Consider the following 15,688-nt stretch of genomic DNA (forward strand, 5'->3'; position numbering starts at 1 on the left):
CGCTGAACCAAGTAGGTTTTCTGAATAGTGTTACCAGAAATGTTTTGGAAAGTGTTTTAAAAAGTGGATCTCAAGGTGTCCTAAAAAATGGGACAAGTTTTCGGGATCAAAAATTGTTTAAAATGAATTCAAACCGTGTATAAAGATTTCCAGTATAAAAGATCTTCCAATTTCTAAAAAGACAATAACATATACTAACTAATGTGTTATAAATGTCATGTGCCCAATTCCGTTTGTTTTAATGATCGTATTATATTTTTAAAAGAAAATTACACTAAAGTGTTCATTCTTTAGTTTGCCTCTATACCATATAAAGTTCACTAGAAGAAAAAAAACCTATGCTCTAAGATTACTTGTATTCAGAATGCCTCTCATACAAGAACAGCATTCACTCGTTTTGATTATACATAGCACAGTCAAGCTCGGTTATAACGACCTCTGATTTAATGGGAACCCGAACTCAACGATGTCATCAGAAATACTCGGTAGATACAATGTTAAGTTGATGGGAATATAACTCGCTTTTGACGAGCAAACCCCGCTTAAAGCGAGCAAATTTTCTCTGACTCATAAAAATTCTATTCTCTCAGCTTATTCTTTTTCGGTAAATTTCCTTTATCATTACAAAGTCAACCAAAGTGAGTGATAAATCATAAATCCTCAGAACAAGAAATGATAGCACTTTTTTATATTTGTGGAGTAAAGAAACATTGAAAAATTCTATTTGTGTGTACATGTGTATTTCTCAAAAACAATGACTCTAGAGACATGCTGACAGTTAAAAGCAAAGAAACTTACTTCTTTGGTACTGGGCAATGATTAAAAAGAAAAAGAAACGAGCTGATGTGTGCATCACATGACTTCCTTTTATGCCAACTTAAAAATAATAGCGCCTTGGAGTAAGCAAGGAAACACTAGATATTTTCAACCCTAGCTTTTGCGAACGAAGCAAAAAAACGTTTTACACAGATTTATTTCCCCATTATTGGCAAATTTTATTGCGATTCAGTGGTTAATTCTTTAAATATCACCAACATTGGCCGAATTAAAACCAGATTGAAAAATTAAAAAAATTAAAAAAATCGCCAAACTTTTTACCAAGTTGGCGACAGAACTTGGCGGCCAAAAGCTTGGCGATATAGTGCCAAGTGTTTGACAAATTATAACACCACTTGAATTAGCATTGAAATTAACAGTGATTTCCCCCCGAAAAGGTGTAAAAGACCCTTTTAGGAACATTCGAATGCAACCAAAAGAAAAGGTGCACAACTGGACCCCACTAGGAGCCTACGTACCGAATTTCAACTTTCTAGGACATACCGTTTTTGAGTTATGCGAGATACATACACACATACGCACATACATACGTACATACGGACGTCACGAGAAAACTCGTTGTAATTAATTCGGAGATTGTCAAAATGAATATTTCGGGTGTCTGTACGTTCCTAGGCATATATCCACGTATGGTCGAGTCGAAAAAAAAAAAAAAAAAAAAAAACTCGACATTCATTCGGGGGTGAGCAAAATGGAAATTAAGGCCGATTTTTGAGTGAAATTTTTTTCGTGAATACAATACTTCCTTTTTTGTAAAAGGAAGTAAAAAAGCAACTAAAGTGAATTCTTATGAATTGTTTTGCGCACTCGTTTTTACGAGCACTCGGTTATAACAAGAAAATATCGCTGTCCCTTTCGCTCGTTATAAGCAAGTTCGACTGTACTCTGCAAGGAAGATTCTGATGAACGGTGCTATTTCAATGGTAAATTTATCTGCGCTGTGATAAAAGTAATGGGATAACTCTAACAACAGTGAATTAAAACGATGATCAAGACGCCACTCAGTAATAGCACTTTCGAAAATATATAAAAATGTCCAAACTTAGTTCGTTTCAATAATGATGATGGAAACTGACACTAAGCGATAGTGAAAATTGAAATTTTTATTTTTATGTCATATTCTACCCTTTTAACGATATTTTATCATTTTTGTGGATTTCAATGATCATTATTTCGCTTTTAGAAATGCGACCTTATTTTTACTGCTGCAGTAAAACTGTTTTACTGTCCGTTTGATGTAAAGAATCAGCAGTTAACCAAACATATTTAATGGATGCGTGCTTTTGTGGTATCAACATTTCTGGCTGTGGTAGTTAATAAAGAAAGAACCTAAGTAAAAAGTAGTTTTTGATTATAAATGTACAATTTTTTTTGGCTGCTTTACTTTTTGGGATTTTTTGTCCCTAATTTATCCTAAATATTTTGGAGATTTTTTTTAGTTTTTAAAAACACAAGAACTGATTCTGCGTAAAGTACAGTAAATTACCGATTATCCGTAAAATAGGGTGGCACGGTTACCGCGGATAAATGAAGGCCACAGATAATCCGAACACCTGGTAAAAAACTTTACTATTGTATACAACAGCTAAAAAAATTTGAATAACACACATTCATTTAAATTTACAGCTAAAAACATTGTTACATTGGATCTGCTAACATTGAATATAAAAAATATAGGTTAAAGGTAAAAAGGAACAATGACATACCCATCACTAGGGTGGTCACAAGGTACACGGGGAAAAACTTCTTTCAACTAATCTTTTGCGGCAGCCCCCTAAAATGTACCAATAGACCGGAAAATGTGATTTGCCAAGTTTCAAGTCATTTCGATGATACTAACACGTGCCGCAAAGGGACTAAAGTTACGAAAAATGGCAATTTTTTGCAAAATATCGTACTTTTACATCTGTAAAACCAAAACTATTCATTCTAGAAACTTCGTTCTGGTTTCATTTTATAAGGAATTTTAGTTTCTTTAAGTCTAATTTCATTTAAATTCTTGTAAAAATTGATTGAACATTATTCAGGATTTTCCAAGTCAGGTGGTAGCTAATGTCCTCAAAATTGCTTAAAAAGAATGAATCATTAAAAAATAAATTGTATTAGTTCTTTTAGTTAACGGTTGTAGCCCCCTTACAATGCTAAGTAATCAGAGCAAAAACAGGAATATTATCAAAAATATATACAAAAACCCCGTTACAATGAATACTGATACAACGAAATATCCGATTTAACGAAAGAAAATTTCAGCCCTGATTTGATTTCCATTACGTTGCTTAAATTTCATTACTAGTAAAACCTCGTTACAACTAAAAGTTCTGGTATTTCGAAGTTCGTTGTAACAGGATTCCACTGTACAAAAGTTTTTTCTCTAAAACTCAAAGCTAAAACAGCGTGTAAAACTATTGAAATTATCAGTAGAGGCCATTAATACGGAACGTTGCTTTATTCCTATGTGGTCAGAGCTAAACAATAGCTTAAAAATCCCAGTCTTGTAAGGGCTTCGACCCTCCTATTGAAAGGAAAATTTACGATTCCCAGGAAAGTGGTCTGTGTTCTTAGACGGGGACTTGTTAGGGCTTCTGCATTTTTTGAGTACAGTTGTTACAGAAAAAGTTTTTTTATTTAGCAAATCTCTACCACATTTTGAAAGTTGGTTTAAAAGAAGATTTGATTTTCAAAACAGGTACGTCCAATAGTCCTCAACCAGATATGTTTCAAGAATTTCAGGATGAATGGTATAGATAAGAAGCAATCCAAAGCAAGTATAGAAGATTAAAGACAAAATAAGCAATCCTGGTGAAATTTCAAGCTTTCTCTTTGAAAAATAAAATCAGTAGCAGCCTAAGGATGACTACAAGCAATCCATTCAACTTTGCCTAACTTGTTTAGGGAGTCTTTCTCCAAACAACGTTACGTTTCGAGTACCTGGCGCTATTCATCGCACCAGATGGATGGCAAAGGCCATATGACGTAGTGAGAAGCAAAGGGATGTAAGTGGGCTTTTTAAAGTTCTTTATAAAACGCGTTTAGAGTTCAGATTCATTTTAACTTTTTTTCTAAATCATGCTATATAACAGACCCTACCAGAGCAACTAGTACCATCTCTTGCCCCTAAGCAGAGTGGAGGTTCCCCTATTATTTGTAATGATTATCTCCAAAATTTTAATTCTGTCAATTACATCCCTTTGCTCTTTACTGCCTCATATACTCTTTAAAAATATATCTTTTCATGAGTCAATTCCTTAATCGATTTAGAGATAAAAGGTATTGAAGATATTTGGTTGTTTATCATCAAAATTTACGGAAAAGTATGGTTTATTGTCCGCGATCCAGCTTTGGCCCCCAACCAAACAAGATCTACAGTTAGTAAAATGAGATAGTGGTTCAATACTAGAATATTTATGAAAATGACGTAGTCACAGAACTACATAAAATAATTAGCCATCTGTGGTCCTGAACCTCAGAGAAGGTTTTATTTCTCTTTAAAAAAAAAAATTAAAATCTGAAGTAGGAGATAATGAAGATGATTGTAATGATAGGGATAGAAAACACAGCTCAATCTGAAAGAAGCTTAGTTTATTGGACAAAGAAGTACATTTTTTCATTTCTCCTCCAACTATTTAGAGATTTCAATTTTTTTACAGAGATTTGAAATCGATACAAAGTTTTTAAATACTGATCTTGATGAATAGTGTAGAAACCAATATTATATTGAAACTAAAAAGATAGTAAACAGTTTACGGGTTGTCAATGTCACAGCTGAAAGAGATGTAAAACTAATACACTACTACAAATTATGTCTGAATGCAGGCACATTTTTCCACATTCATAAAAATCTACCATATCGAAAACATTACCTCTTTGATTTGTCAATGAAAAGTAATAACATAATGATGTATGTCTTTTCAGTGTACGTCATTTAAAAGTGTAAGAAATAAAATGCATTAGATTTTTTTCCCTTTCTTTTTTGTAGTTTTTAACTCTGCTTTCTCTTCTGAACTGCTTCGTTATTTTATTTTAAATCATCAATTTGTAGCATTTAAATTTTAAAATGCCTCCAAATAAAGCCTTTTTAATGGATAAATTAAAATTAACAAAGAGCAAAAAAATGTAATTGAATATTGTAATGCTTTTAGGTCTTTGCATGAAAATTCTTTATTGATGATATCTTCCATGACCTGACCTGAATAATGCCAAGAACCATTCTGTAATTTTTTTTAAAAAAATGGATAAAACATTTCATCACTAGAATAAAATTTCCTATAAACTGAGACCAGAACGAAATTTCTAGGATGAAAAGTTTTTGTTTTAAACAGGAAAAACTACGACTTTTTGCTAAAAATCGCTGTTTTTTGTAACTTTAGCCTCTTTGTGGCACGTGTTAATTTTATCGGATTAAGCTGAAACTTTGTCAATCATCTTTTCTAGTCCATTGGCACATTTTAGGGTGGTGCCGCGGAAGAAATTCGAAAATCGATTTTTTGTGACCCCCCAAGTTTGTAACAAAACTTGGCGACCAAAACACTGGCGATATATTGCCAAGTGTCCGACAGATTATAACGCTATTTAAGTTTACATCGAAATTAACAATGATTTCTGCCCAAAAAGGGGCAAAAGACCCCTTTAGAAACGCTCGAATGCAACCAAAAGGGGAGGTGCACAACTAGACCCCACTAGGAGTCTATGTACCAAATTTCAACTTTCTAAGACGTACCGTTCTTGAGTTATGCGACATACATACACACATACGCAAATACATACGTACATACAGACGTCACGAGAAAACTCGTTGTACTTAACTCGGGAAACGTCAAAATGGATATTTCGGGCGTCTATACTTTCTTAGGTACATATGTGCGTGTGGTCGAGTCGGGAAAAAAAAACTCAACATTCATTCGGGGGTGAGTAAAATGGAAATTAAGGTCGATTTTTGAGTGAAAATTTTTTCGCGAATACAATACTTCCGTTTTTGTAAAAGGAAGTAAAAACGTTTACTGACAGTTAAAAAGAAAAAAAAATGTAAAAAGTCCCGTCGATAATTCGAACCGCCAATATTCTGAACGCCGACAATGGGGAGTTTACTATATTTAACTAAAATCTCGTGATATTAAAAAGCTATATGTTGTGTAAATTAAAGTAATCAAACTTTGATTGCATATGAAGCATAAAAAGGCTGCGCAAATAGACTAGAGAAAATGTACAAATATGGCATACAGCTATTAATACTCGTATGTTCCTATAGTAATTAGCACTCTAATTTCATTTCGTTGATTAGTTTGAAATGAAAATTTAACGGTGAAGAAGTGCTTCGAAAGCATTGTATTCTGCATACACAGAGAGATTAGGAGCTGTTGCTTAATAATCTGCATTCAGTTCACACAATTACAAGCACGAATCATGCAGAAAATATGGCCGTAAACGCAAAGTCGAATAGCTACATGCACATTGTAAATAAAGTCAGGGACTGAAAGATACGAAACAGGTAATAAATAATTCTAAATTATTACATACAGACCTTTTATACAACATTTTAGTTTTCAAAACTGGTTTCAAGCAGTTGTTGAAGTATGCGGCCTTCAGCTGTAATACATGCAGACCATTTGCACCCTAGATACATATTCACATATTAACAGTTATTCTTTCGTTAAATATCTTGTTTTAATGATATTTAGTTTATTTTTTTAGCAATTAGTTTTCTAACATCCGCAGAAGAAATAAAAATACACAAATTGCTTACATTAACGCTTTTAAAAATGCTATTCATTTTCAATTTTTGTTTGCCACAAAAATGATTTCTTCTATTTTTAGCAACAACTTTTTCAGCGCATCAGTTGAGTTTTTTACATTAAAAAATAAAAATAAATTAAAAAAAGAAAGTAGAAATAAAAAGCTTAAAAAACTATCATCGGTTTGCTAAAAAAAAACTTAGCATTTCCGATTTCAAAATACTTTTTCATTAAATCACTAAGGATTAGATTCAGAGAATGCTCTTGCTTTTCAATAGCCCGTTCTATACTTAATTAAGCATACAAGTACTTTCTATAGAGCGTAGTTCTCCACCATTACTTTAAGCTACTCTATCTTTTGCTTAAAACGAAGAGCAACGATTTTTAGTTTAAAAGAGATTCAGATAATGTCTTCGTTAACATTTAAAAGAAGAAAGCATATAAGTAAATCGATTTAAAATTAGGAGAAGGGTTTCAGAATTTCTAAAAGGTACCGGAATTGATTTCATGGTTCAAAATGAAGATATTTTAAACGATACCTAGTAGAGTATTGATTCGCAATTAAAATTAATCCTACGTTTTAACCCAGCATCGTAATTAGTATTTTTTATCACGGAACTTCTTAACATGTTTTAGCCCTCAATTTCAACAATAAATAACGGGATAAGCTATACATTATTTTTAATTATTCGGAGATTTTATTTTTCAAAATGCTTAAAAAATGAGGAAGCTCAATTGAAGAATTAATTCTTTAATAGAAGCGAAATAAAAATAATGAGATTGAAAATAAATGGAATGCCTGAAGGTGATGATTTATTTGTTTCACTAAAGTTTAGAGTAAGAGTTTTTTTTCTCTTTTTTAAAAAACCTTTTTGAATGTTTAAGAATTTAAAATAGACAGAATTTCCAAATTGAGTTTCATAATTGTGGCAACTTTTACACCTTTAACTTCACAGCAGAGGTAATGTTAAAAGTGCTAGTTAGGGAGCAAAAAGCAATCAAAGATTTTGTTAAGGGTCAACTCCAACCATTCCATTGAGAAAAAAACTGTTGGCAAAATTTGGCGAGTCATCATTTTTAGCGTTTACTCACCAAATTATGTAAACAAGTTTTTTTTCTGAGTTTTTCTTTATGCATGGTTATTGCTTACCGTTACGTTATCAATCTTTGATAATTCTTCCTGACATTGAATTCCAAAACCGCTTAAAACAGAAACAAGTTTTTAGTATTTTCATTTTTATAGATTTTATTTTGCTACTTTTTGTTCCATTTATTGATTTTTTAGAAGTTTATAATGTTGTTGTTAAAAATGGCAAACCGTATGCTTTAATCTAATGTTACGGTATAAAAAGAAAAATCAGATGTAAACTACAGAGATAATACAAGATTTTAGGTTAAAAAAAATTAAGTAAACTAAAAAAATACAAAATGGGTGGGTCTTGGATAAAATCTTAAGCTCATTTTTGGCAAGTGCTCTCTAAAAGTCAAACGAACCCTTCCTAGGCCAATAATGATTTTCTTAAAGACATTAAGATTTTAAAAATGACTTTATTTAAGTTAACTAAATTCTTTTGTGCTTTAAATTTGAAAATGTTTAAAAATTACATAAATATACGCATGCGCATAACTAATATTCAATCCATAACCGACAAGGTAAGCGTGTTCAATCCTTAGATGAGAGAAAAAGAAGATTGACAGTTGAAAACATAATATGCGGTTTACTTTGTTACCCTGAATCATATATATTCATGTCCTTTATATTCATGCACGAAGTTGTAATACTGCTTCCGTCGCATGTATATCCGTCAATTGTCACCCTAATTACAAATGTGGAAACAGCAAATAACTAAATTTCACAGAAAACGAAAGAAACAAATTCAGTTTTAATACATTGTTTAAGTTATTTATGCAGCCATTTTTTCATGAGTGATTTTATTTATTTTTTCTTTATTCTCTCTCTCTCTCTCCTTTTTAGTATTAACTCATGAAACAAAGTATCCGTATTATTGCACCAAAAGAATTACTTGAGTAGTAAAAATCGTAAATATGCGGTGTTTTATAATCAAGAGTACAATACGGAAAAATATTCTTGACATTCATTTTTGAGAATAGAAAACAGTGATGAATAAATGTCCGCCATATTATAACACCACTTGAGTTTACATCGAAATTAACAATGATTTCCCTCCAAAAAAGGCCCAAAAAGACCCCTTTAGAAACACCCAAATGCAACCAAAAGTGGAGGTGCACAACTAGACCTCACTAGGAGTCTACGTAGCAAATTTCTACTTTCTAGGACATACCGTTCTTGAGTTATGCGACATACATCCGCACATACATACGTACATACAGACGTCACGAGAAAACTCGTTGTAACTAACCCGGGAATCGTCAGAATGGATATTTCGCGTGTCTATACGTTCTTAGGCACTTATCCACGTGTGGTCGAGTCGAAAAAAACCCTCATCATTCATTCGGGGGTGAGTAAAATGGCAATTAAGGTTGATTTTTGAGTGAAATTTTTTTTTCGCGAATACAATACTTCCTTTTCTGTAAAATTAAGTAACTGTCCTTAAAGGAAAAGCAAACGAAAATGTTACAACGTTAGAGGCAGTGAGAAGCAAAAGGATGTAAGAGGACATTTTCAAGTTTTGAGTGAAACGTGTTTAAAGATAAGGTCCTAGGTATGCTTTCATTGTTTTTTTTTGTTCTAAATCATGCTGTATAGCAGCACCTAATTGAAGCTACTAGTACCATCTCTTGCCCCAGAGGAGAGGGGCACCTACCACTTTTACTGGTTATCTCCAAATTTTCAATTTTGGCACTTACATCCCTTTGCTTCTCATTGCCTCATAAGTAAAAACGCAGTCAAAAACTGTGTACAATGGAATGAGTAAAAATATGGCAACGTGTATACACGTACAAACAAAAGCAATTAAAAAGCGTTAAAAATTTCTGCAAACAGCTGTTTCGAAGTTATAAACACGAACCCCTTCATCAGTGCATAAAACAAAAACGGTACACAAAGTCCGACGATGGACAAGTGGACAAGTCTAGTCTGATGAAGGGGTTTGTTTTCATAACCTCGAAACAGCTCTTTGCAGAGTTTTTTTTTTTTTTTGTAACTCTTTTCAATTCCTTTTATTTGTACAGTAGTGGTACCCGCACGGTTTCGTCCGTAGTTGAAAATTAAAAGGTCATTCGTTCGCCTAAATATTTACAAATAATAGATGACGAATTTCTCGCCAATTGGCTACGTTCATTCGCTCTCCCATTCCACGTCATGATAATTTCGTAATTTACTCGTCCATCAGATGATAATTTTGCTCCGGAAAATATTCTTAAAATTAAAATAGAAAAAGAACAAAATCGAATTTTCGAAAAATCGCTTCGAGGTGCACACTCCCATGCTACAAACTAACTTTGTGCCAAATTTCATGAAAATCGGCAGAACGGTCTAGGCGCTATGTTGCATGAAATTACAATAACAAACGTAAAAGAAAAACTGCTTTCGCTAAGCTGAAAAATAAAATTCTGCTAGGTAATATATCGTTTATTTCTGTTACAAGTCAGGTTGTTTTTATTGCAAGTACTAGCATATGTATAATCTCACTCATAAGAAAGAAAACATCAAAAAGGCCACAATAATTCTAGATGTTTCAAATAAGTTTTTAACCAGACAAAAAATTATTATAATAATGATATTGAAACATCATAACAGAAAAAAAAAGTTGCTAATAACGCCTGAGACACCATAATTAGTTACTATTTTATCATCATTAAGAATGCATTAAGTAAAGTAAGTCATTAATGTACAACTCGAAGCATCGTTCTGACAAAAAAAAAAAAAAAAAAAAAAAAAAAAAAAAAACCCTCCCTTTTTTTAGACTCTGTTAAAAAAAAAAGTTAGAGAGACATCTTTTGTTATGTATAAAATGTGATATGGGTATTTTATTTAATGTTATTATCTTGTAACGTTTAAAAACACTGATAAAATAACATAATTTTCTTAAGAAACTTAAGTATAATAATATTGGTAGGTGGTCTCTTTTTTTAGAAAAGATCGTTTATGAAACTTTATACAACAGTTTTGACCCCAAAAAAATTTCACCTATTGACTTAATTTATCTTATATTTAATAAGTTCATCATTGGAATGAACTAATATAATGTTTAAATGCTAAAACATTGTATTAGGTTCAAAAATACTGCTTTCAATATTTTTTTTTCTTAGCGAAATCAGATGAAACCCCACTTATTCCGTTAGAAGGTATACGTAAGTTGTGCACTTTTATTTAATTTTAAAGCAAGTACGTAAAAAGGGGGTAAATTGGTCTTACTTGATAAGGTATGTACATTTTTAGCATGGAATATTAACATAACTACATCTGTGACATTTATTCAAAGCTTATACTTGTACAAAGATTTATTTCCTTCAGCAGAGTTATGATTCAAATTTCCATGAATATATAATCTAAACTTCTTTTAGGATTTTGAGCAAGATTTCTGTTGTTTTTAATAAGAGAAAACGAAACATTAATTTTAACATATTAAATTGCAGTACAACTTCTTAAAATTATTCCAACAAAATAGAGGCATATATTTCAATTAGATTTTTACTTTATTTCACATTGATTTAGTGCATAGTATATGGAATCCCGAGGTGGATTTACTTTAGCCGGATTGTTAAGAGCATTGAAAAAGGCAGGAAAATGTAGTTTTTGAATGACAGATCTTCCTCAGTTGAATATTGTGTCAAATTTCTATGAATATATATTATTAACTCATTGGAGGCAGGATTAAAAACCCAATTGTGTTTTTGCATTAAAATCGGAGACAATAGTTTATTTTAACATGCTAAATCGTATTAATATTATTTCTCAAAGTGTTTTTTGTGGATACGCCATTACTTCCTTAATGCGTCATCAAACGCCAGAGGTATGATATCAATCTAAATCTTTTTGTTCTGCTATAAGCGGAAAATAAACAAATGAATAAACTTTTTGCTGTTATTCAAAAAAAAAAAAAAAAAGAGAGAGAGAGAAAAGAAAAGGATTTTTAGTTCCTTGAATCGAGCTCGAATGAGTCGTACGGATCAGCTAGAAATTAACTAAGTTTAGAAATGATGCAGTCATAAATTCTGATAAAATATGTAGCACTTTACAACAAAATGCCCGGAAGCGTAGACGATATACAATAGAAATATTGCAAACGTCCTAGACAACACTGAAAAAGATGGATTAAATTATCGATATTGATTTTTACTATGGTATTTTTGCAACTAGAAGTTTATAAAGCGAAGGAATACACTTTTTATGGGGGGGGGGGGGGGAGGGACTGTTATTATGATACACATATTTAAAAAATGGACAAATATTTTTAATCTGTTAGTCGCGATATATACCAAAATATCTACCTTATAAGCATAAATGAGAATTATTTCGGTATTACAATAATTGCGTGAAGCATTAGACTGTTTAAGGAAAAATTACCTTATTTTTTCTTAAACTAACTAAAATATATCTGCCATTATGTGCAAGAATTCAGTAGACAAGATGATTTCGAACCACAAACTATGTGAATAAAAAAAAAACTATGATAGCTCTTGCATTAAAAGTAACTAATGGATTACCCTACTTTTTGACGACATTTGAAATTTCCTCTGCCCTTAAATACTATCAAAAAGTAAGGTTGAAACTGAAAAATATAGAGGAAGGAAATTTCGTGTCGACGAAAAGTAGGAGACACCTAACTATAATGCTTGATTACGACCTCAAGTCTTTGTTACCATCTTTCTTTGCATAGGCGTAGAAACCGGAGGAGCTGGGGGAGCTTGAGCTCCCCCTGGAATATTTCAGACAGGCTCAGCTCCCCCAAAAAATTCTTGCACTGCTGCTTATTACCGTACATTGATTTTATCAAACCTGATTTCAAAAATGTGATCTGCCTTTTCTAGGAATTTCCACCCAATAAGCAACAAAAGCAGGAGGCAGACGGAGTGGTCAGTGCACATGAATTCACCTTCACCCTTTTTTCACTGTTAAAACATCTCTTGATTCCAGAAATGCGGAAAAGTGGGCTCTACCCCGCGGCCTGCGAAAAGCAGTACCAGTACCAATATTGGTTTTCTCCCCACCTGAACTTTCGAGAGCGGCGTCGCAGTTCATTTCATATTCTTATTAGTTTTGCGTGCCGTTTTTTTTGTCCCATGATCACAAAAAGAGATAATAGTGAGCCAGTTTGGCATTTAAATATGAATAACATGTAAGGTGCTACAGACATCACTGAAAAAAGGTTACTAAGGTTGTTTGTACTTGTTCAAACAATGTTGAACTTGTTCAAATAATTTCAACTTTCCAAAAACTTATCTCATTTTAAGTTATCTGATCCCTCAGATTATACTTTACGAAGTTACAGTTATTCTTGTTTTTTTGCTTTCTCAAAATTACGATTTTTTCATCACTTACAGATATATTTTCATACCAAAATCGTTACCTTTCATCTATTATTGCAGAAAAAAACGCCAAAAATATTTTATAGTTTCTACCGAAGACTTTCACAAAAATTTATCTGAACAATGTAATATATAATGAACAATTCATTTTAACACATTTCCAACGTTCTGTTTCACCGGTCTCCTGTTTTATCTATTCCCCATTTTCTAGTTCTCAGAAAATAAGAAAGTCTTCTAAATGCTACGCTGTCGAGGCCTCCCTTTTCCTCCAAAATTATTACCGAGCGCCTCAAATTTTGTTTTCAAGACTCAATTCCTTGAAAATTTCCGGAAGAGAGTCCCTGAATGCCTTGCCCTCCAACAACATTGGAGATTATGTAATGTTCTGTTTTTGGGACTTCAATTTCAAAAAATTGCTGGACCCCTAACGCCAACAAATATGATCTACAGTCGCGTTTTTTTAGCGACTACAATTTCGAAAAAAATAAGAAGAAACGTATGAACCTTTTCTGATTACATCATTGAAAAACGCTCCCTAGTAGGACTTCAATTTTGAAACATTTCCAGAGTAGAGCCCTAGTACAGCCTTTTACCCTGACATCATTGAAGGTTGTGTACAATTACGTTTTTAGGACTTCGAATTCCAGAAATTGAGACGGAGATGTAAATCGATTCGAAAAATCGATCGACGACAATCCTTCGAGTCATATTTTCCCTAAAAGCAACAAATATGGCATATAATCGCGTTTTTAAGACATTAATTTCGAAAAATTTTCAGGGAGGGTATTCGAACCTTTTCTCCCCTTAACATTACCAAAGATCACCTAAAATTAGCTTTTAGAACAAGAATTTTGAAAATTTTCCGGGGGAGGGCACCCCGAAACTCCTTTATTTCTACGTGCTCATCTTCGAGTACTAACTGACCCCTTTTCAAAACCAATCACCTCATTCTCTCCATAAACAATTGTATATGTACAATATTATATAAGAGATGGAAGTTTCGAAACTAATGTTTTATGGGGAAAAAATTTAGGTGCCCCCCCCAAAAAAAAAAATTCTGGTTGCTCCACTGCTTCTGCCCCTTAGATTCCAGACACTTCTTATACTGTGTCCCAGCTCCCCCTACGTCTACAAAGTTCCTACGCCTCTGTTTCTTTGTAACAATGATTCATGGCCCGCATGCAAAACTTTATTTTTTATTTATCTGCATATTTATAAAAGTTGCTTTCAGATGGCTTGCCTTGAAAAGTAGCCATTGGTTACGGTTTTAACATGTTTGTTATTTTACTTTAAAAAAATGAAATTATTGATTACTTACATATTGCATCGACCTCTGGCGAAAGAAACAAGGTAACCACTACAAGTATTGCACTAACTATTAAAATTGTCATCGTTATCACCATAACTGTGCACACTATCCGTTTTCTTCTGGCTTCTTTTGCAGTGAGTCCTGGAATGTTCCTCATTCCTAATTCTACAGCGACAACATCAGACATTGATAAATTGCTTGCTAGCGTCTTTGTAGAACTACACTTAGAAGAACGGATATCACTGATACTATGTGGTCTAGATCTGGGAATTGCCAAGTGCTTTCCAGCTACTATGAGTCCAGATCTGTCACTAACGCTTCTCCTAACACGTGGTCTGTAACGTGACTTGTTACCTTCAATCGCTGAAACTGATCGTCTCACTCTTTTAGTTCGAGGTCTCATTTCTGGATTATATCTGGGGGTGCTTGAGGCCCTATCCTGATACTGTTGTCTTGTTTCACTGTCACTATGGTGCCTACATAGACGACGTCTTGATGGGGGTTTCTTTGGAATTCTAAAGCTGCTGTGAATAACGTCAATAGGTTGAGGATTTTTGGAAGCGTCAGCATTGTAGTGTGAACCTGTTTCGTCAATAAATTGGATATCTGGAGGAATCGCCATGTTAGGAAACTGAAAAACAATCCCAGATTCATTGCTTCCGAACAATTGAGTTGAATCCACTGATAACTTCTTGGAAGTAGCTCCAGTGTTGTGCATAAAATCAGTGTCCGCCAATAGAACGGCACTAGATGCGTAAGAAGTTGAAGGCATTTGCTTAATATAAGATTCTGCCTGTGAAGTAGTAAAAGCCATTTTTTGCAGTGAAAAGTCGAATTCTTTTGGAGGGATATTTTCATACCCGGAAGTTACTTCTGATACCGCAGAAGAAACCGATTCGACAGGGTCGTTATGCAATTGAGAAGAAGTAACTGACGACACAGTAGTGACACTAAAATCAGAATTATTTACCGATGTGTCAATAAATTCGATGTCAGTTTCTAATGGCATAAGCGCGAGTTTTGTGCTACGGTTGACCGATTCCAATTTTGAGAGGATTTCAGAAAATGAAAGACATTTGTGATTTGAGTCTTTTCCTTGCACTTGACAATCTTCGTTTTTGAAAGATTGTTTGTTTAAACTCTGCTGCGCGGTTTCTTCGAGTGTATGTTCGTTCTTTGATTCATCGAGTGCTTTATTTAAAGAAGAAGACTCGGCAGAGTCATCAATGTAGTGAACATTTAAGGAACTAATATTCTTAACTCCCTCAGGCAAGGACAGTTTGCTCAATGTCTCATGTGTTTTTGAGAGACTTACTTTCGACGAAAAGTTTGGAATTGGAACTGGAAGTTTGGTTTTTCT

At 33.2% G+C, this 15,688-nt stretch overlaps 1 protein-coding gene across 1 annotated transcript in view; it reads right to left on the bottom strand.

Annotated features, from left to right (window-relative positions):
* Positions 1-15,337, bottom strand: part of LOC129224804 (uncharacterized) — a 58,475-nt gene extending 43,138 nt beyond the window's left edge. Inside the window, exon 1 of the mRNA XM_054859353.1 lies at positions 14,338-15,337. Within this exon, the coding sequence (XP_054715328.1) occupies positions 14,338-15,337 (1,000 nt within the window). The remainder of the gene's footprint in view (positions 1-14,337) is intronic.
* Between the last annotated feature and the right edge of the window lie 351 nt (positions 15,338-15,688).

Source organism: Uloborus diversus, chromosome 6 (genome assembly GCF_026930045.1).
Source record: "Uloborus diversus isolate 005 chromosome 6, Udiv.v.3.1, whole genome shotgun sequence".
Lineage (NCBI taxonomy): Eukaryota > Metazoa > Arthropoda > Arachnida > Araneae > Uloboridae > Uloborus > Uloborus diversus.